The 22,516-nt window shown below is 45.7% G+C and overlaps 2 protein-coding genes and 1 long non-coding RNA gene across 4 annotated transcripts; 1 reads left to right on the top strand and 2 right to left on the bottom strand.

Annotated features, from left to right (window-relative positions):
• Window positions 1-1,793: 1,793 nt before the first annotated feature.
• Window positions 1,794-8,554, bottom strand: LOC138631984 (protein Jumonji-like). Of its 2 annotated transcripts, none has more exons than XM_069717219.1 (6): window positions 8,387-8,554; window positions 7,952-8,090; window positions 7,545-7,732; window positions 6,463-6,603; window positions 5,706-5,890; window positions 1,794-5,501 (listed from the first exon to the last, which is right to left on the bottom strand). In XM_069717219.1, exons 1-6 carry the CDS (start codon window positions 8,397-8,399, stop codon window positions 4,239-4,241), a joined length of 1,929 nt encoding a protein of 642 aa, XP_069573320.1. In that variant the 5' UTR covers window positions 8,400-8,554; the 3' UTR covers window positions 1,794-4,238. The 2 variants fall into 2 exon arrangements, with proteins under 2 accessions (XP_069573320.1, XP_069573321.1); XM_069717220.1 differs by having other exon boundaries at window positions 7,560-7,732.
• Window positions 8,555-12,025, bottom strand: LOC138631985 (uncharacterized). The gene is made up of 3 exons (XR_011311772.1): window positions 11,774-12,025; window positions 10,668-10,811; window positions 8,555-9,068 (listed from the first exon to the last, which is right to left on the bottom strand). It is a non-coding gene; the product is annotated as an uncharacterized lncRNA (long non-coding RNA).
• Window positions 12,026-13,242: 1,217 nt separating this feature from the next.
• LOC138632026 (uncharacterized) lies at window positions 13,243-21,031 on the top strand. The gene is made up of 8 exons (XM_069717281.1): window positions 13,243-13,689; window positions 14,919-15,031; window positions 16,639-16,742; window positions 16,866-17,016; window positions 17,113-17,224; window positions 18,303-18,388; window positions 18,977-19,047; window positions 19,471-21,031. The coding sequence occupies exons 1-8, from the start codon at window positions 13,243-13,245 to the stop codon at window positions 20,622-20,624; spliced, it is 2,238 nt and encodes a 745-aa protein (XP_069573382.1). The 3' UTR covers window positions 20,625-21,031.
• The last annotated feature ends 1,485 nt before the right edge of the window (window positions 21,032-22,516 follow it).

Raw genomic sequence — 22,516 nt, 5'->3', positions numbered from 1 at the left:
ACCCGGAGAGAGTCAACCCGGCAGGCACAGCTGCCTGGCAGGCTGTACGCAGGGCAGAAAACGTGTTGGGATCAGGGTCCTGCAGTGTCAACAGAATAATCTGTTCAGTAGGTGTTTTCTCCATCAGGTCCAGCAGTGAATTTACATCGATTAACACAGTATTTAGTTTGAAGTCGCATGTCAGGTCTCAAAAATAATATTTTATTTGATGTTGTTGTTGGTCTGTCTACACCAAATGTCTATCTTAGAGGCGATTGCTTCAGAAAGTATTAAGACCCCTTCACTTTGTGCACACTTTAGTGTTGTACATTTTATTTCAAATTAATAAAAGAATATTTTTTTCCATCAGTCCACACTTGGTTATAATGCATAATGAATGTAAGACAATTTATTAGAAATTAAACCCTGAAATCTGTCACTTGTCAAATTATTCCGACTCTTTGATGTGAATCCAGATTGTGAGTCAGATGCATCCTATTTGTTATAATCATCTCTGACTTGATTTGAGTCCACCTGAGACAAAATGAGTGAGTTAAGAAAAGACATCCAACAATTCACACTGAATGTCAGGAGAAAAACTGTTTCCAGACCTCCACTGTGAAACATTTCTAAAGCTCCAAGTGTTCAGGAAGCACAGAGGCCTCGTTAACTGTGAAATAGATAAAAAGTTAGGAACCAGCAGGACTCTCCATAAAGTCCACCATCAGGTACTAGAGCATGGAGGGGTGATCCAGAAGAATCAGTCTACAGAGCTTCATGTTGTGATGAGTGAGGCTCCTTCCTGTGATTCCTGCCCCACCTGCTAATCATGAATGGAGAACAGGTGATCCCACTCTTCCCTGTTCACATTATCTGGAGCAATTATATTAATTGTTCATCCTAAGAGGGAGTTTCCCTGATTATTGGAAAACCAACTGTTGCAGGTTGAAGGTTGTGCTGCTACATTTTCCAGGTGGAGGTCTCCTTTTCTTGCCCTGAGTTATCTCCTGCATGCCTTTTTCTTTTCTTTTTTGCTGTGTCTCCTTAACCTGTGTTCTTGTGTTACAGTGTGTGTGTGTGTGTGTGTGTGTGTGTGTGTGTGTGTGTGTGTGTGTGTGTGTGTGTGTGTGTGTGTGTGTTTTCCATACTGGTGGTGGTGAAGCACTCTAGGACCGACCCTTTCACCCCCCCCCCCACACACACACACACACACACACCCCTGTGCTGGTGATGTGGTCGGTGTAACAGAAACTTTAGAGTTTTTAGAACATCCTTTTGTAATAACTTGACTTTTATTATGTTTTTTTTTTTTTTTTTACTAATTGGAGGAATGCACCTGCTTGATTTTCAATAAATGTTCCAACCAGAAACTCACGACTCAGCATATTTGATAATTCTGTGGGTGAAATTCCCAGAGTGGCGTTGCAGGCTCTTGTAGTCCGAGGCCCTGTTAGATGGCCCGGTCACGATATGAAGGAACAATCATCTCAGCAGCACTTCATCAATCACATGTCTGTGGTGTAGTGACAGAAGTCACAAGGAAAAAAATAATCTGATGTGACGGATCAAAGACTCCTTGCACCATGTCTGTCAGACACCGGGCTCAATAAGTGACTCATACCATCCCTGTAGAGAAGCATGGTGGCGGTAGCATTATGATAGGGGAGCCGTCTCAGCAGTAGGGACAGAGAGAAGGATGAATGCAGCCTAAAGAGAGATCCTTGAAGAAAAGCTGATGTTCACCTCTCCGTGAACCAAAGCATCCAACCAAACAGCCAAGACAACAACAACAAAAGCACAATGCTGCTCGAGGATAAATATAAAAACTCCTTTTATTGCAAAATTCAAATCCTTCACATTTACAGACTTCTTACAGATATCTTAAATGTTGCTGCACAAATATTTATGTCTTCTATCTGTCATATTCCTGTGAGGCTGAAAGGGTTTGTTCATACATAACTAAACAGGTGATCAACAGCATAATAACACTTTAAATCACATTAATGTTAAAACACAGAAATACATGAAGTCAGAAACAAAGGAAGGAACTGATTGATTATATTATGTTGGAACCTTTTTATCTCTCAGATGGAGAACTGCTCCTCTGATGAATATCATCCACAGCTGAAAATTAACTGCATCAAATATACTGAACATTTATGTTTTTTTTCCCAAACAGCTCAAAGAGCAGTGAGAAAAGTTCAAAGTAGTTCTCCATCTCCTAAAAAACAAATGGTTTGGAACCACTAACATTACACCAACACACTGTGAGCTGTTATCCAATCCGAGATCCTCCACTGAAACACCACTGTGATAAAAAAAAACTAATGTTAAAGAAGGGCTGAAGGTTGTTTCTATGTGTGGTTCCACTGATCTGTTCTGATCCGAGAACCCGTTGATGGCATCCTCATGAACCCACTGAGCTTTGAGCATCCTAATATTTGAGTTCAGTCCAACAGAGTTACATGAGCCAGTTATAGACAAAATTATTGTAAAATGACACATCTTTTCCTTTGTTTCTCCTTTTTAAATAAGATCCACACTGATGACTTCGTCACGGTTCTTCCTTCAGGTTCTCCTGTTCGTTCAAGTGCAGCCTTGTGGAACAGTTTAAATGACTAGAATCAAAGCAGCTGTGTGTTGATGGAGATGCAGGATGCAGGATGCGGGATGCATCATGCTACTTCCATGAACACATCAGTTCACACAGACTGATCCATTTAAATGTAGAACAACATAAACATGTGGCACCTCCATGTTTCTACTTCTCTGTACAGTTCAGGCAGACTTTAGTGTAGGAAAATCAAACTAATAAATCAGTAAATAAAAACCACTTTTGCGGTTGTATTTTTAGTCTTTTGTCCCTTGAGGGCCCCAGAGGCCCCGGAGGTACCGGTGGCCCCTCTGATAGGCTGATGAAGACTGTGGCTGGTGAACGTGCAGCTGGTTTCACACCACCGGTTTCCGTTCGGAGGACAGAACAGAGCCCTGCTGTCCTCACATGTCAGAGACTTCTTAAAGAACATGTGAACAATCTACTCACGTATGTTATAAAACAATCACACTCATATGTACAGTGACCCGGGTCAGCTGCTGGAATTATTCACACTGAGTAACAGTGACGGGGGGACATGATGGCCGTCCACATCTGTGCAGACGTTCAGCGGATCCTTTAATGGACAGCAGGAGGAATGATTACCACAAATTAAATCAGTTTTATTTGTAAAAAATTAATTGTTGTTCACTAAATTTCACATTTTTCAAACCTCTAATCTTATCCTTTTGTTTGGGTTTTCAGGTGAAAAACTTGTGTAAGTCTAGACCAGTGGTTCTCAACTGCTGGGTCTCGACCCAAATGTGGGTCGCAATGTGTGCGTGAAAAAAAAAAAGGTGGAGCGAAAAACTTCTGCTGCTGCACTTTTATTTTGAAGGTGATACATTTCCCATGATGCAATGTGAGTGCAGAGTTAGCTGACAGCGTTGCCGCGACAATAACGATTAAAAACTAACATTACATCAGTAGTTCGGACTCATTGGGACATTTCGAAACAGGTTCAGATCAGGGTTTTCATCATATTCTAGATGAGTGGTTTTTTATTTCATATTTTTATACAGTTTATTTTAGACTTTTCAAACTGGACAAGATAAAACTTCTTTTTATGCTTTTTATTTTATTGTGTTTTTAGCTCAAGTTGCACTATTTTTAATAGTATATAAGTGTGTTGTGTATTACTGCACCATTTTTAGTCAAATCAATTTGATCAGCTCAAACACTTTGTGACTTGATGACTTGAAGGATGTGGATCCTGAGGCTGGACCGGTCCAGAACCACTGATGTAGACACAACTGAGTCCATTATTCCTTTTTAAGCGTCGTACTATAACCCGAGTCGGAGTACTAACAGCAGCTACGGGGACATGTCGATCAGGTTCATTAAACCAGTGTTTCTTCCATGAGAATATAAAGATTAAAAACATATCAGGCTTTGAGTCCAGATATAGAAGCATAAAAAAATCAGTGGCTTCACTTTACAATCCACTGAACAGTGTTTCTGCCTTCCGTTTGACTTTAATTTACTTGTAAAGGATGAAAATGATCCCACAACCACTGACAACATCAGAGAACAGATCACTATCTGACCAGCCTTCATCTTATCATCATGATTATCATCATCACCATCATGCCTCTGACCAACCGGATTCTTTAAACAGTCTGACTGTGGAGGACAGTGAGAGTGAATACCTCCAGACTGCGAGGTGTTACCGCTTCAGGAGGGTTCTGGGACTGCACCTGGTTCTGGTTCTGATGGCTGAGGTAGTCGACTTGTTGTGGGGAAGCCCCTTCGTAGAGCCCTTGGTAGTGCTACAGTGGCTGCTGTCCCTGGTCCTGTCCTCCGCGGTCCCCTTGGAAGAGGATTTTACAGCACCTTTAGAGTTGTGAATGGTGGAACCGCTGGCTGGTGAAGTACACTTGGTAATGTTCTTGTTGGTACCCTTGTTCGTCCCCTTCGCGGTGTGCTTGGCAGAGTAACTGTCGGCCGGCTCGGTGTGGATGAATGCAGACGTCACTAAGTCGAGAGCAGCTGTAGTTTTAGATTTCGTCCTCAGGTCAGCGGTCCTCTGAAGTGGCTTTGGGATCGTAGCGGTCCGCTTCGTCTGGAGCGTCGTTTCCGTCACGATGACCTCACTGACGGGCGTGAGGTCACAGTTTGTGATGACATCAGTGAAGCTGACCCGTTCACCTGTCGGACCGAACTGTTCTCTGTGAAGTTGGTCCTTCGGGTCCTCGCTGACAAGACTCACCTCTCCTCCACCGTCACGTGCGTCCTGTGGAAGCTCTCTGTCATGGTTCGCAGAGGCTCCACCCACATGGTTCGCCAAGGCTCCACCCACATGGTTCATAGAGCCTCCACCCACATGGTTCGCCAAGGCTCCACCCACATGGTTCATAGACGCTCCACCCACATGGTTCGCAGAGGCTCCACCCACATGGCTCACGCCCTCCGCTCCATCACCGTCTGTCTGTGGGACCTCCGATGAGCCACCTTTGTTCTGCAGCACTCTAATCTTCTTCGATGACTGATTGTCCGGAGGAGCCTGATGTGGGGGGGCGGGGCTGGTGTCCGGTGGGAGGCCCCTCCTCCTCCTGGACACCCTCAGGACCGCCGGGTTGTCACCAAGCTGTCGTGTCACCGAGCCGTTGGTCAGCGGTGTCTGAGTCCAGTGAGAAGTTCTTCCTGAGTTCTGGAGCGTGTTGAAGGTTCTGGTGCTGCTGCAGACAGTCTGTGGGGGGAGAGGAAGGTGCTGGTTCTGAGGCAGCTGGTGGTTGTGTTGCAGGGAGAGGTGTTTGTTGCTGGTGTCCTGGGTTCTGTCCGTGGTTCTGCCTGGGAGCTGGCGGCCCTGTTTACAGGTACCGCTCGGCCTGGGGGACTGTTTGCTGCCGACCCCCGTTCTGGACTTTAAAGGGCTGACAGACCTGACACAGGAAGTTCTTTGTTCGGAGACTCTAGTCACCATGGCAACCTGCAACAGACAAAAATCATGTATTTGTATTGAGACCGGGGGATGAATATTTTAGCAGCTGAGACGTCATGTTCTCCAGAACCACTGTGTCACTGAACCACACCAGAACCAAGACACCTGTCTGTCAGTGTTCAGCCTTCATGATACAACCAGACATCATCATCACCTCAGAGAGGATGATCAGACCTCGTTAGTCCTCCTGACCTGTAGGGAGAGCTGGCGAGGTCTCAGCAGGTGTCTCCCGTCCTCCTCCTCCCCCTCTCGGCTCTTCCTCTCCTGTCTCTCCTCCCGGTCCCTCCTCCTCTGTGCTCGGGCTGTCAGAGGGCAGAAGGAGGCAGCCGCTGCAGAGCCTGCAGGCCTCCCTCTGGGAGTCCGGGCGTCCCGCTGACCTGAAGGACGGTCGGCAGGGAAAGAAGTACAAAAACAAGATCACCTCGTGGTTAATCTGTTTTATAATCTAAAACTGACCCAAATCATTCAAGTTTTAAGAGACATAAGATTAAGAGATTGATAGGAATTACTGCCAACTGGTCAACATAGTCTCCCTGTTGCCATGACAACAGATGATGCTTGAACCTGACACAAAAATCTGCACAATCTGCAGTTCAGATCAGAGTCACACATTCAGGATGTGACCACACGTGGATGATGGACACATTGTGTTTCTGCTCCATCGCTGATTGACAGACAGAGAGACTGAGATCACAGGGAAGGTGACCTTTGACCTCTTTGATTATCAAATGTCTTTTCGGACATTTGTTCTGAAGTTTTGTCATAACTACTTTGTGAATTCTGGAGTTATGGCATGAATGTGTTTTTGTGAGGTCACAGTGACCTTTGACCCCTTAAAATCTCAAGTCTCCAGTTCAATTTGTGTCAAATTTAAAGAAATCCTCTGACGGTCTTCTTGAAAACAGGACGGACGGATAGACAGACGTCTGCTCCCTCCACAGGTCAGTACCTGTGGTTCTCCTGAACTCGCTCCTTTCAGCTGCAGCCTTGTGATTGGTGGAAAGACAGGAAGTCAGATGGCGACTGTCAGCGGGCTCCTTCTCTCGTCTACCCGGTAAGAAGGCCATGTTGCTCGGCAACGCTGCTGAACCTGATGAGAGAGAACGTGCTGTTATTGATTATGATGTGTGTGTGTGCGTGTTTGTGTTTGTGTGTAGGTTCAGTGTAAATGACTCCTCTCTTTGTAATGAGTCTTGTTTTTACTCCGTGTGCATCACTGCATCAGCTGACAGCTCTCTTTATCCTCTGACGGTCTTCTTGAAAACAGGACGGACGGATAGACAGACGTCTGCTCCCTCCACAGGTCAGTACCTGTGGTTCTCCTGAACTGGCTCCTTTCAGCTGCAGCCTTGTGATTGGTGGAAAGACAGGAAGTCAGATGGCGACTGTCAGCGGGCTCCTTCACACATCTAAATGTGTGTGAGAGGGGCGGAGCCTAGGCTGCAGGGCGTCCGTCACTCTGCCTGCTGTCAGCTGCACACTACGACTGTCAGACTTCCTCCTGCTCATCCAGCTCCTCTCTGGGAAACAGTCCTGACACTCAGTCATCCAGCTGACAGCAGCTGCTCAACTCTTGGTTGCAGCTCTGCTGGATTTTCACTGTTACTCTGTTCATTGTTCGCTGCCTCTGAACGAGCAGCAATAGATCTTCTTCTCTTAGAGCAGATCATTGTATCTGTGTTGCTCCTGTATTACATATCTGCAGGAGGCAGGAGGAGACAGATCCTCCTCTTCACCTACAGCTGACTCCTCTCGGCAGCACTTTTAGAATCGATGCCGGACGGACAACATGCAGCTCACTGCTTGTTTTTGTTGCTTTGAGAAAGCAAAAGGAAACGCTTGCTCCTCCTCTCTGTCATAATTCAGGATTGTAGGGTGGTAGCCTTTTAATTTAATTTCAGAAACAATTATCATACCCACAGTAGTGCATTATATAATAATAATAATAATAATAATAACAATAATAATAATAATAATATGTGTCCCTGACTGTGTGATCGTTCAGATCTCCAGCGGTCATGTATTGGGCACCTTGTAGAGATTCACCTCTCAGACAGAGGAAGGACAGGAAGTCCTCGGTCTTCGGTCGCCGTCGGGACAGACAGGTGACGACGGCCAGGTTGTGGGCGTGGTTACTCTGCGCTGATGTCATCAGCACCGACGGCCCCGGAGAGCTGGGAGGGGACTGGGCGAACTTCCTCTGCGCCTGCAGCCGCGGTCTGTTCACACACACACACACACACACACACACACACACACACACACACACACACACACACACACACACACACACACACACACACGCGCGCACACACACACACACACACACGTGCGCACACACACACGATAAATCTTATTTTCCTTATCCCTCTCTGCATCTTCCTGCAGGTTCCTCTCCAGCTGTTTCCAGGTGTTGCTGAGACTCAGGAGAGTACTACCTTTTGCTGGCCGGGTCGTCCTTGTCCCGGTGGATGCTGGCGGCCCGGCGCTGGGCGGCCCGGGTCTCTAAGGACCAGCTCCAGCTGGGACTGGCGGACAGCAGTGACTGACACCGGCTGATCCCGTTAACCAGAGAGCCTTCAGGGAACAAGAGGAGTCACAGGAAGCAGGTTCACTATGAGAAACCGGCTACACTTGCAGCAGCATATAAAACATAAACAATTAATATATAATAAATAAATATAAACAATACATCCTGCGACTTTACCACCAACAATATATCTTCATCTCCTACGTGCAATACTTATCAATGAAGGGACAGAAGAGGAGGAGTGATGAAGAGGAGTGATGAAGGTACAGGAGACGATGAAGAGGAGTGATGAAGGTACAGGAGAGGAGGAGCAGTGATGAAGAGGAGTGATGAAGGTACTGACCGCCGAGGCTCATGGGAGTGTGTGACCTCAGAGTCCTGGCCGGGACCGGAGGGCTTAGCAGCGCCGCGGTGTGTTTAGGTGTGTAGTTCTTTGCTGAGTGAGTTGTGCGTGTGTGTTTGGCACCGTGTGTGTACTTAGAGTTGAGCAACAGCAGTGTGTTGTGTGTGTTGTGTGTGTTGTGTGTGTTGTGTGAGCGCAGCGTCCTCTGGAACAGACGAGGAGGATGCTGCAGGTGTGTGTGTGGTACAGTGTGTACTTTCCCTGTGCACAGTGTGGAGGGCGTTGTGTTGCTCTGCAGTGTGTGAGTACATTTACTTTTTGGTGTGTGTGAGTCCTGAGACGTTTTCTGCCCTTTGTTTGTGCGTTCATGAGTGTGTGTGTGTTTGGACACGTGTGTGTTCTGTGTCTGTCTCTGCGTGTTTCGCGGTCTGCAGGCGACTCTCTTGTGTTGCGTGTGCGCACTCGTCCTCGTGCGTGTGTGCGTGTGTTTCCGTGCAGGTAGCGTCGCCGTCTTTCGTGGCGCGTGCACGTGTGTGTTTTTGGCGGTACGCTTGTGCGCACGCTTGTGCACGTGCGTGTGTTTGTGTGTGGCGCGGTGTTTGTCTCTGAATTCCCGGAGCGAGAGGAACAGAACTTTGCGGACCAGACGTTCTTCACACCACGGCATCCCGTCGCTGATGTCCTGCACACACACACACACACACACACACACACACACACACACACACACACACACACACACACACACACACACACACACACACACACACACACACACACACACACAGACACAGACAGACAGACAGGCAGGCACACACACACACACACAGTAGAAATCATCATATTACATCAAACGAAAAACATTTTAACATTTTCTCAAACTGTGACTTGTAATTTCCAGCAGTGACTTCCTGACATTCAGACCGATTGATTATTGTTGTTAAGCCTGAGGACAAATCGCCATGACAACTCTGATCATATTCAAGCTGCATTCTTTGATGAATATGTGTTGTAATAAAGGTGTTTATGCTTCATGTGTACAAGCTGACACCATCTTATTTTATGTTATTTGATCTTATTTCATGTTATTTCATCTTGTCATGTTATGTTGTTATTTCATCTTATTTTGTGTTATTTCATCTTATTTTATGTCATTTCATCTTATTCTATGTTAGTTTATGTTATTTAATCTTATTGTTATTATATATATACACATACATAATAATACCAGTCTGCAGACAGCCGGCTCAGACTGACTCCTGATGTTTCCTGACGTTCCCTGACGTTCACAGGCATTTCCGGATTTTCCCTGACATTCCCTGACGTTCCCTGACGTTCCCTGACGTTCCCTGACGTTCCCTGTGCGGTCCACTCAGCTGTAATAACAGACTGGAGACACTGTCACCTGAACTGACGAGCTGAACTTCACCTTCTAAACAAAGACATGTTTGTTTCTTAGAAAGTTTGAGTTTTTAGGAAAGATTTGAATTCATGTTCATGCAAATACCATTTTATCCAATAACATATTGTTTAATTAATTTTGGAGTAAATAGCATCCAGTGATATTGCAGTGAGCCCAGTGTTAAGAATATATTCCACCATATGAATATGTTGGTGCAGTTTATCAAGCCACTCTGGTTCATACTGAGGTGGATGGTTGATTTCAGTTTTGATTGGGTTTATTTTAATTAAATGCATCTTTTTTTATTGTTCTTTGGTTCTTTCTTTCCTTTGTATTTCATTGAAATCTTGTGTCATTTTTCATTTTGTAATCAATCTTTACATCTTGTGGATTATACTCAGATCGTCCCGTCACGACAGGCCTTCTGATTAGAGGAAAACAAATCACTGCCTGGTGAAAAACAACATTAAATATATTTTATTTGGATCTAAAGTCATGGAAATTGAATAATAGCACATTGATAAGGTTAATACCTTAAGTTTATCTCAATTACATGACTTCATGCTCGAACGTTTTAACATGTGATGTGATGAGATTTCAATGTTGATAATTAAAACTTGGTTTATGTTGAATGTGTGAGTCCTTTTTGGGTTTCTTAAGGTTTCCCCTTAAATTAAGGAGGTTTTCTCTTTTGAACCTGTGAGGTGTTGATCAGCTTCTAAAACACACTCATTCAGTTGAAGTTGACTCGTTCCAGTGTGTCAGGTTTGTTTTATTCTTTAACGTTATATAAAGAAGTATTTCAAAGACAATCTGCTGATTCCATCACCACAGCTGTAAAACATCAAACTGTCTGAGAGAACAGAAAGTGTCACTCACATATTTCTTCTTGATGATGTTGCGTTTGGGTCGGTCTGTACTCATCGTGCTCAGCAGACACAGAGCAGCACATGAATTATGGAAGTCCTCTTTCTGCTGCGACTCCCACTGCAGCTGATCAAATGTAACGTCCACAGCTGCGTCCTGGAAAATGAGACGTACAGAAAAAAGATTTATGGAATTTAAACTGGATGATGAAACCACAGAAATCAGATGTCTTCAGACACGTTCACTCTGTGTTTAACCTGCAGGCAGCAGCAGAAGTCATGAAACAGATAAAAAACAAAGGTTGTTTTTTATCTGTAATGACTTGTTTAAGTGCTGTGAACTCTGTCAGCACTGTGACTAGAAGTAATTTTCAGGCTTCTTTTGTGTTGATACTCAACAAACTGCAGTCCAGTTTGTTTTGTGCAGTCAGCATAATCGGTCATAATCAGAATAACGCTGATTCAGAAAAGGGAAACAGGAAGTTTGGTTTAAAGAGTATTTTCCTCACTGAACTTGTCTTTTGGACTTTTCTCCATTAAACAGTGTAGAACTGTATTTTCCAGGATTTCAGAGACCTTCACAAATGAGCAGAAAGTTTCTCCTTCATGGACTTATCTCAGTGAAGGGCACAAACATGGAAACTGATGATGAGGGACAGAAGTGCATTTAAAACTAATAATAATAACACTTGAGTCGGTGGTGTCGATGCTCCACTGCAGGGCGGTCCTCTGCGACCGCAGCCCGCAGCCGGTGGGAGGACCTGATGTTCGGCTGTGAGGAGCTCCACAGACGGATGTCAGCCTCCATCCTGCACCCGTCAGGACCCTCTGCACTGAACACCACCGGTTAACTCCGGCCTCATTAACAACACAGTAGATGACTAGCGTGTAAAACAATGAATGCTGCAGCAGGATTACCGGCCTACCGCCGTCACAGCCTCCCTCAGACACAGATGTGTGTCGGTGCACGGAGGAGCGGCGGTGAGGACGGCTGCCTTCATCTCCTCCGGTCCGCACCGGTGTCGGTCTCACAAAGCCGGTGTGTGGACATCGGGACATCACAGAGGACATCTGAGTCCTTAAACAAAGCAGACATGACAGATGGACTGGATCACCCACCTCAAGCAGGATTACCGGCCTGTATCATGGGCACGACGGCAGCCTGAGGGCACGGCACACGGACACGCGCAACCTGCTAAGAACACCGAAACAGCGACTCATTTGAAACCCGCCACCGGCTCCGGTGGGCCGTTAACCGGTCCGTGTGTCAGTGTGCCGCCTGGAGTCGGCACCTGCACGGCTGCTGAGAGCAGGGAGGCGGCACCGCTGCGGTCATGTGAGCCGCCGCTGCCGAACCAAGGCCAGCCCCGGTCCTACTTCAGGGGGCGTGTCTTTTACAGAAACGTGCCGACGTCATCGGCCGCCGCGCTGGGTCACCGCTATTGCGCCTGCGCGTCCACCATGTCGGAACGGCGAAGGTCCGCCAGTATTTAAACACAGAGACGTGGACCTGCCATCTGAACCGATGTTCATTAAATGGGTGTTATGACCGAGATGAACTGGTTACTTACTGGGATTAAACTCAGTAATTTACTGGGATTAAACTCAGGAATTTACTGGGATTAAACTCAGGAACTGGCCGCGAAGCTAATTAGCTCTGTGTTAGCATTTACCTTATAAAAGACCACAACTTCCGGTGGAGCAAGCTCGAGCCTCACTGCTCATCCTGGATTTTATTTGTTTTATTCTGCTTTAATAAAAACAGCAGCTGGTTACGTTCAGATAAAAACACAGCAGAGAATTACAGACTTCTTCAGACTCACCCTGATCTAACAGCTCACTGGCTAAAATGTTTCACCAACAATGTGTAACTGTTCATTTTAATGGCGTTTTTAAGCTTTAATTTATGTATTAAAATGATTTTTTTTTTTTAAACTTGTTGGGTTGATGAGAGCTTTTATCAATTTTCAGAGAAGCTGAATAAATGAATTCAAAATATTCCACATATATGAGGGTGGCACAGCTCACTGTGTTTAGTGGTGAAACTACATGTTTGGTGGGATGTGGACTTTTTTTTAATATAACAAAATTAATCACAGACCGGTTTGAAGGAGATGACGTTTGATTTATCACAGAAAAGAAACGATTGTCTTTCATGTTTGTTTGTCCTCTCATCTCTCATTTAAGTTTTGTTCTGGTGGGTTTTTTATGTTAATAATACGATTATGAGAAATAAGCAATAAATGTGTGCTGTCATGATTCTTGCAGAGTGATCGGCTGCCTTTTTTAAATGTATTTAATTAATTAATTAATTAAAAATCGTGTGTGACTGAGTGTTTGTTTTCTTTGCGGGTCTTTCCTAACTTCCCCTCAACACCTGACAGTGAAGAGGAGCCAATCAGCGAAGAGGAGCCAATCAGCGAAGAGGAGCCAATCAGTGAAGAGGAGCCAATCAGTGAAGAGGAGCCAATCAGTGAAGAGGAGCCAATCAGCGGGGCGGCAGGTGTGCTAATGAGGCGGAGAAGGACTCTCCTCAGGTCACAACTCGGACTCCGGCACTTGTTCTTGCTGCTCCTGGTTGTCGGACCATGTTGTTGTTCACATGGCTTCTTTGGAGCTCGTTTCACGGAACACGGGGAGGTCCGGTCCAGCGCGCGACGTGGTCGGAGGAGGTGAAAACGGAGCAAGCTGGATCCCCGCTATTCCACCGCCTCCCCGTGTTCCTGCACGCGCCACAGCCGCTTGTAGCTCACGAGCTGCTCCGGCCTGGCACCCATGAAACGACGCTTCCCGCCGGACTGACCGCGCTGCTGTTACCGCCAACGAGACAACAGCAGAGCGTGCAGGGGACAGGCGCACGCGCTGTGGAGGTCTGGTGCGGGATAGATAAGATCTCGGTGCGCGTGGACCGCCTCCAGCTGCGTGCGTGGACCGTGCCACTCCTGTTCCGGCTGGGCTCGTGTGAAGCCAGCCGAGTGAGCCCGCGCTTCCTGTATTTCCACCATGGACTGGCGGAATGCGGCGGGGAGTCAAAGGTCAGGACACCACCGGTGTTACATACACATCCAATAATTCAATTAGGCCTACGGTGGAGGAATATTTGAGTTCATAACAAACATATGAAGTCCAGTAGGCCTACAACGGAAACAGTAGGTCTACAACGGGTCCAGTGGGTCTACAACAGAAACAGTAGGTCTACAACGGGTCCAGTGGGGAAACAGTAGGCCTACAACGGGTCCAGTGGGTCTACAACGGGTCCAGTAGGTCTACAACGGGTCCAGTGGGTCTACAACGGGTCCAGTAGGTCTACAACGGAAACAGTGGGTCTACAACGGGTCCAGTGGGTCTACAACAGAAACAGTAGGTCTACAACGTGTCCAGTGGGTCTACAACAGAAACAGTAGGTCTACAACGTGTCCAGTGGGTCTACAACAGAAACAGTAGGTCTACAACGGGTCCAGTGGGTCTACAACGGAAACAGTAGGTCTACAACGGGTCCAGTGGGTCTACAACGGGTCCAGTAGGTCTACAACGGAAACAGTGGGTCTACAACGGGTCCAGTGGGTCTACAACGGGTCCAGTGGGTCTACAACGGGTCCAGTGGGTCTACAACGGAAACAGTAGGTCTACAACGGAAACAGTAGGTCTACAACGGGTCCAGTGGGTCTACAACAGAAACAGTAGGTCTACAACGGGTCCAGTGGGTCTACAACGGAAACAGTAGGTCTACAACGGGTCCAGTGGGTCTACAACGGAAACAGTAGGTCTACAACGGGTCCAGTGGGTCTACAATGGAAACAGTAGGTCTACAACGGGTCCAGTAGGTCTACAACGGAAACAGTAGGTCTACAACGGAAACAGTAGGCCTACAACGGGTCCAGTGGGTCTACAACGGGTCCAGTGGGTCTACAACGGAAACAGTAGGTCTACAACGGAAACAGTAGGTCTACAACGGGTCCAGTGGGTCTACAACGGAAACAGTAGACCTACAACGGGTCCAGTGGGTCTACAACGGGTCCAGTGGGTCTACAACGGAAACAGTAGGTCTACAACGGGTCCAGTGGGTCTACAACGGGTCCAGTGGGTCTACAACGGGTCCAGTAGGTCTACAACGGAAACAGTGGGTCTACAACGGGTCCAGTGGGTCTACAACGGAAACAGTTTGAGACTTTTGTTCTCTAAAGAGTTAAACTTGAGGATCTTCATGGTTTTTATTGGTATTACATTTCTATGGATTGAAAAATGAATTTTTTATAATCCTCAGGTTGTTGGTGGTCAGCTGGTGTATACCTACTCACTGTCCTACAGTCCACCTCCAGAAGGCGTAGTCATCAGAGTTCCACCACTCAGCCTTCCCATCCACTGCCACTACAACAGGTAACTCCTCCACCCACTACAACAGGTAACTCCTCCATCCACTGCCACTACAACAGGTAACTCCTCCACCCTCCCATCCACTGCCACTACAACAGGTAACTCCTCCACCCTCCCATCCACTGCCATTACAACAGGTAACTCCTCCACCCTCCCATCCACTGCCACTACAACAGGTAACTCCTCCACCCTCCCATCCACTGCCATTACAACGGGTAACTCCTCCACCCTCCCATCCCATCCACTGCCATTACAAACTCCTCCACCCTCCCATCCACTGCCATTACAACGGGTAACTCCTCCACCCTCCCATCCACTGCCATTACAACGGGTAACTCCTCCACCCTCCCATCCACTGCCATTACAACGGGTAACTCCTCCACCCTCCCATCCACTGCCATTACAACAGGTAACTCCTCCACCCTCCCATCCATCTGTCACTTCCTGTCTCAGGGCATTAGGCAGTGTTTAGAAGTATGCTGTTATTTTCTGATCCTGCGCCATCCTGGGATCCACAATCCGACTTTACCTGCCATCATTGAGGCTGAACTTTAAATACATCGATGAAGAGACTTTTACAGGTGACTGAGGCGAGATGACCAATTACCATCCATCAGTGATGTCATCAACCATCAGTGATGTCATCGTTGGTTTGTGAACGTTATGAATCCTCCAGTTCAGATTCTGTCCGTCACCATCTTTGCCAGTTCAGAGCGGTTTGGAGCAGGAAGTGACCATATTTGGACGAGCTGGGGGAGGAGCCGGCGGTGGATCTCACTGATCTGATCGGAAACCTGATGATACTACGTCCCGCCCACCGATAGCTGTAACCTGACTGCACCACAGGCCTGTCAATCAAACAGACACCCCCAAAAACGTGTCTTTTTGAAGCTTATTTTCTGATTAATGAGGGATTATTTTCAGATGGACCTCCAGAAAACTAATCTGGAAGAGTCAATTTATCAAATGAGATGTAGAAAACTTGTGGAGAAAATTTTATTGAGTGAGAATTTCATGAGAGAAGTTGAATGGGAGTCTATGGAGCCGGAGGCTTTTTGGAGCCGACCTCTAGTGGCACTCGTTGGGATTGCAGCTTAAAACATTTCCGCTTTGGCCTCATTTTTTAGAGCAGGAAGCTACGAACACTTTTATATTCAGTCTGGTCGGGATACAGAAGACTGTCTGAAGTCAGACGAGTCCCTGCTTTGGTCACAATTCACTCTTCAGTTTGTTTTTTCTAACCTTTACTTTTAAATAGCACAAGTACAAATTTATGAATGCAGTCATAGAAACGGATACTAAGAACAGAACTAGTTGATAAGACAGAAACTGGACAATAACAAAGGTGAAATACTGAAGTAAAGCCCTGCCCAACTGGCGGGAAAAAAAACCCAGAATGTAACTTTATTGTCCTCAAAAATGGAGCTCACTTTGAGATTTGTCTCCTCTGGCCACCTGATGTCACCGTGGAAACGGGTGTTTATCTTCGAGTTTGTTATAAAGATAAAGAGCAGACAAAATCATTAGGAACATGCTTAATGTGAATTACTGTGCGTCCATTTCCCCGATGATTTCATCTGTTGTGTGAAAATCCCTTTTTTCTGTTTCAGGTTTCATTACTCGTATCAGGTCGGTTTCAGACCTCAAGTTCAGCACACGACTTTCCTGAAGAGCATCCGGAGTAAACTCGCCTTCAACCTCACCGTCTGCAACGGTAACAGGAAGGCTTCGTGATCACCCTGAATATCTGGAAATGTCCTGCAGCTTTGTGTGTGTGTGTGTGTGTGTGTGTGTGTGTGTGTGTGTACACCAGCCCAGTGGGAGCCCCTCCCTCCAGGCCGCTGGTTGTTTTTGGGGGAGCCGGTGTATTTCGTGGCCCAGGCCGGTGCTCCGCTGGTGGGGGAGAGGCTCTATGTGGACTCATGCTACGCTACGAGCTCCAAAGATCCAGACAGCCTTCCCAGAGTGGATATTATTTCAAACTATGGGTACGTCTCCTGTAGCAACAGTCACACACACACACACACTTCTTAGCGAGGTTGACTGCCTCTTTAATCGATGATTTTTGTACCCTTTGGTTGCAGCTGCATGATGGACAGCAGGAGGGAGGGCAGCCGCTCTCACTTCCTGTCAGGAGGAGGAGGAAGTGTGATCAAGTTCTCTGTGGATGCGTTTCTCTTCAGAGGAGTCTCTCAGGTAAAACCACAAGTTTTAATGAGAGGTGTCTCATACTCTGAGAGTCGACCTCTTCGCAGACTAAAGCTGGACTGAACTGTGGAAGTAAACCGTGATGTCTCAAAGTTATAAAATAACTTCCTGTAGGTGTTTTACACAATCGTCCACCATCTCTGACATCAGCTTGATGAATTTAATTTAGCTGTTGATGTTTGAAGGTTTCTTGGATGTTCTGCCAATTCACATCCTCCCACAACATTTCAAGTCTGGACTTTGACTCCGCAGCTTCTTTTTAAGATGTTACTCAGTGGATTTGTTCGTGGACTGAGGTTCATTATCCTGTTAAAAAAAAAATCCACTTCTGGTTCAGCTTCATCTTTTGAACTTTGACACCAACTGCTGCAGGATTCCCTGCAGATCCTGGATGAAGTTTTTTACATTGGACCGTCTGGTCTGAATCTGCTGCAGCAGGCAGTCCTGCACAAACTGAAATCTACACCCCTAAAAGATAATTGTCCTCACTTTCCTTATTTCTGATCATCTGGAGATCTTTTTAAATCTGACGGACGTCCGCAACCTTTTCTCTAAAGGCTTCAGGCCTCTTTAGATCTCAGTGTGATGACATCACAACTTTCAGCAGCACAGAGAGCAGCAGAGCCTCGAGGTCAGAGGTTTAACTCAGACTGGTTCCACCGGTCCATCGATCAGGAGGTTCTGATCACTGGAACCTGGTTCTGATCTGATGGATCTGAACTTGTGATAAATGTTGGGGTGGACTGACCTTTTCTTTTTTTTGTATTTATTTAAATGATGAACAGTCAATTTGATTTATGTCATCAAATCACGAGAAGTTATTTCAAGGCATTTAACACGGAGTTCATTTTAGAAAAGAACCAAACAACAATAGTTCCCACGTGAAGAAAAACATCATCATCATTCTGAAACGATACAAGTTATTAATGTTGATCTACTCAGAAGAAAATGTTTGTTTTTACTGATCCTTGATATTTTTTACACAGATTATTTAAACAAAAACTGCAGACTGACATGCGATGGTGTGTGTGTGTGTGTGTGTGTGTGTGTGTGTGTGTGTGTGTAGCTGCAGTTCCTCCACTGTTCGATGTCCGTCGGTGTCACACCATCACACACCGCAAAGTCCTGCAGCTACAACAAGGCTTCAGGCAGGTGAGCAAACAAAACTCCGACGACGTGGTTGGTACTCGTCAATTTCTAATGAGAATGACGTTGAGGAATAACAACATGAAAACAGACACTGAACTTTTAACACCTGATTTGTCTCCTCTGTTTCTTCCATTTGCATGAACACGTTCATGTGTGGCAGCGATAGAATAATAGTGACATTAGATAATTACTTTTCAAGCAAAGAAATCTTCCAATTATAAAAATAAAGTCTACAGGTGTGGGAGAGTAACAATATTCGTAATCAACGCTGCCACCTTGTGCCCACACACGTGCTGCACTGAGACTTGAAGCAGCAACTTTGAACACTGAAAAACCCAAAATTCACAAATATCACAATCTTTTTTCCTCCTTAAACATGAACATTATTGTCAATCACTAAATGTACCCAGTTATTAGACATTATTTATGTTAAAGGAAAACATTTAATCATCCTAAAATAAAATATTCTGACTTGAATTTCCTTCCTTCCTTCCAGTGTTCTGCTTCACGACAGTTGTTCTGTTTGGGTCGTTGTGTCTATGATGAAGTGAACTGTGTGTATTAACGGAAAACTCTGCTCTGCGTGTGTAGGTGGGAGGAGCTTGAAGCACCACCCTCCGTGTGCTCCTGCTGTGATTCCACGTGCACTGACGTAAACGTCTGTAAGTTCTCGATGTAGACAGAAAAAAACTACGTCAGCTGGTATCTGAAGATTATTCAACATATGCCAGTAATTATAAAGGATCTGATTATTAGTGGTCACTGTGCAGGAAAATGTAATAATCATGTGGCGTTATCCATCTGTTCATGTAATAATAATAATGCTAAACTTTGTTTGTCTAACACCTACAATACAAGAAATGCCGCTCAGTGCTTCACAGCAAGAAAATGACATGCAGTGTTTCACATAAAAATAGATATTGAGGAACATAAAAACATGTTAAAATGTAATTTGAAAAAAGAAATAAATGCAAAAGAACAGATCAAATTACAGACGGAGACAGGACATTAGAAAGGAATGAAGAAATAAATTACGAGTTCAAATCAACATATACATCATATTGACTTTATTTTTTTCTCTTAAGATGCTCTTAAGACGGTCAGTAGTGCAGGCTGGCTCATTGGACAGAAGAAGACGGGGACACCGAGGACGAAGGGGATGTCTTTTCAGGCGGAGGAGGGGCGAGATGGGGAGGACGGACTGGATGTCCACCTTAAAAAGGTCCAGACTTCTTCACGGGAACATGAGGAGGATAAACAGGAGGACACCGAGTGGGACACATCAGGACGGACAGAAGAAGAGGTGACAGAGGACAGACAGCTGGAACATCTGGCTACTGATGACATCATGTCAGATGAGAGTCGACCACATGAAGACGGAGCTGCTCGGGCCGGAGAGACGGTCCCTGTCTGTAAACAGGATCCTGGTGTTTGTTCTTCGAGGGGCGACGGTCCGTCCAACTCGGCCAGAGACGGTTCTGGTGCCGTCGGAACCACTGCAGGAGACATGATGTCCAACACCAGCAGCTACGTCTCTACTGAGGAGGCTGCTGTCATCTCAGTGTGTCTGAACATCAGCTGTGGTGGTAGTGAGAGAGTTGGACCTGGTACCGCGTATCCACCTGGTACCAGTGGACTCGGCTCGGTTCAGGATTTAAATATCTATGATAGTCTTTCTGGCAGTCGAGTGAAGACTGACATCAGGAGTATCAAAGGAGACGGTTTCAGAGAGTCAGGACACAGCGGACCGGAGGAGGAGAAGTTGGACTCTGTCCTGCGGTCAGAACCGATGAAGTACGTTAATAAATTAGTGGACAGGATGGCTGAGAAGAGACCGGGGAAAACAGGAGGTTCTGTTAACAGTAAAGGATCAGATGGAGAGGATCTTCTGCAGATCAGAGGGTTAGAATCGGACGAGTCCGGGCCCACAGAACTGTTCTGGGTCGATGAGGATCCTGGTGGGTCGGGTACTGACTCTGGAGCTGAAGATGAAGTTCTTCATCTGAGTCAGTTTACTGGAGGAGTGACGGCAGAGAAAAAAGACTCTGTTGGTTCAGAGGACGAAGACGAACCGAGTCACTCTGCTGTGGTGATGGTCACCTCCGCCCTGCCCAGCCCAGACAGTGGCCACCTGTTGGACAGGCAGTGGGCGGAGCTAGTGGCGGGATGGGACCTGCACAGTTTGGGCTTGACGGTGGAGCGGGCTGCAGGGGCTGATGGGAGTTCAGACAGATGCTGATTCTGTTCAGATCAGATTAATAAACTTGTTCTTGGAGAAACTTGATGTTTAAACAAAGCAGAGATGTGACGAAGGAACAGACTGAAATACACACAAAAAAATTGTACAATTTAACAGCCAATAAACTCATTAAGAAGCTCGGTGAGTTCAGTTGTTGAGTAGTCAGATGGTTCTGTGGCAGTATGATGTCATCACATCATCACAAACCTCAACGCAGTGACACGCTGTCAGTCAGACTCAACAGGAACTGGCAGTGGGACTTAATTACACGGGATATACTGTGGTTGATGTGTTTCAGTGTAGATGAGGGACATAAAGGGAGCTGAGCAGGGGAAAGGAGGTCCAACTGAAAGTCCTTTGAGTCAGAACTCATACAAACATCTGAGGGAGAAAATGATCAGTCTTATTAAACAACATCTGGACTTCATTTTAATTGTGGAACGTTCCAATAATTTTAAAATGTTCACATGAAACATCACGGATCTAAAATAAAAACCTGAACCTGGTGTTGACCTGCCGTATCCATGACGACATGCTGATGATGAACTCATGAACTACAGTTCAGAGTTATATGGAGAAATAGTGCTGGTATTCAAATGGCTATAATACTGCTGGTGGTTTAATTCATGGATTTGCTTGCTGGTTAAAGTGTTTGGCATCATCACATCACAAAGAACACTTAATCAGTCTGACAGGTGATCTTTAATTAAAGTGCTCGTTAACCTTCATGAGGACCAAGCATTCAGATATCTATACATCTATATGTCTCTCTTACAGACAGAAAGAGCCATAAATGTAATAATATAGTTTCAAAATAAAGTTAAAAACTGTTGTGCAGGCGCTCAAGAGTAGAACTGTGACAGTCCTAACGAAGGGCGTATACTCAGCTAAACAGCATTGCATATTATTAACGATCATGTAACCAACCCGCTAAGCTAAAGCTTCTATGTAGTCATATATGAAAATGCTATTTGTTCAAAAGAATGAATGTTTATCGTGTTCCTAGTAATATAAACATCGGCCGAAGCTAATGTAAACGTTTACCATATAGGGAGATGTCTGTCCCCGTGTGCGTCACCTTAAAGGGACTTTCACACTGGATGTGTCTATATATGGTAAAAGCACTTCCTGAAAAGTTGGATAAAAAGAGCTGCACGCAGGAGAGAAGACACACTTTCTTTGAGACACTTTTTCAGCTTGGACACTTTTTCAGCTTACTGTAGCTTTGTGTCGGTGCCCTTGATCCACTCAAGGATTACTTAACCCAACCTTTGGGTAAAAAGTAGTAGGCTCTTGTACCTCACTTGTTAACTTGTACTTTTATACATTTTTAAATAAAAATACGACCCTGACCATGGTTCAGGGGTTGGACCAAATACCTTAGTTTGCCTCCTCCAAGCCCTGATCGACACACACGGGACGCCGGACTCTTCTAGGTGAATGACAGTTGGTTTCACTCTCCAGGGGATGAGTACGTAGGGGATGAGCATCTTGACCTCAAGGACCTCGTTACACTTAAAAGTTCAGAGTGCATTAGACGTTCGCCCTGAGGCTCAGTAAGGGTTTCTGAGCGATACGGACTAACTTGTTGTTAAACCAGGGCATATGGCGCTGGTATTACTTCACCAGATCAGGCCGAATTATCTCCGCGGGTCTCCCGAGGGTTAACTCCAGGAGCTCTGCTTCGGACCGTCTGAGTGGATGTTCTGACCATATTGCCCAACCCCAGGTAGGCCAACAATAGGGAATTCAAAATTAGCCTAATTTTGTGTGTGTGTGTGTCTGCTAAAAAAAAATAAAGAACACTTAAACAACACATCCTAGATCTCAATGAATGAAATATTCCAGTTGAAAATCTTTATTCATTACATAGTGGAATGTGTTGAGAACAA

Source organism: Brachyistius frenatus, unplaced genomic scaffold, assembly GCF_029030835.1.
Source record: "Brachyistius frenatus isolate BFR_SWC_R1_liver_20210118 unplaced genomic scaffold, ASM2903083v1 Contig_171, whole genome shotgun sequence".
NCBI lineage: Eukaryota > Metazoa > Chordata > Actinopteri > Embiotocidae > Brachyistius > Brachyistius frenatus.
The sequence above is the reverse complement of the archived record's forward strand: the minus strand, read 5'-3'. Positions and strand labels throughout refer to the sequence as shown.

Excerpts from the sequence above, each read along its gene's own strand:
- LOC138631984 (XM_069717219.1), bottom strand. Across the intron at positions 5,891-6,462 it reads CGAGTTCAGGAGAACCACAG|GTCAGCGGGACGCCCGGACT; the intron begins GTACTGACCTGT and ends ACCGTCCTTCAG. Across the intron at positions 5,502-5,705 it reads CTCGCCAGCTCTCCCTACAG|GTTGCCATGGTGACTAGAGT; the intron begins GTCAGGAGGACT and ends TGTCTGTTGCAG.
- LOC138632026 (XM_069717281.1), top strand. The coding sequence starts at position 13,243 with ATGTTGTTGTTCACATGGCTTCTTTGGAGCTCGTTTCACGGAACACGG. Across the intron at positions 13,690-14,918 it reads AATGCGGCGGGGAGTCAAAG|GTTGTTGGTGGTCAGCTGGT; the intron begins GTCAGGACACCA and ends TATAATCCTCAG. Across the intron at positions 18,389-18,976 it reads TACAACAAGGCTTCAGGCAG|GTGGGAGGAGCTTGAAGCAC; the intron begins GTGAGCAAACAA and ends CTGCGTGTGTAG.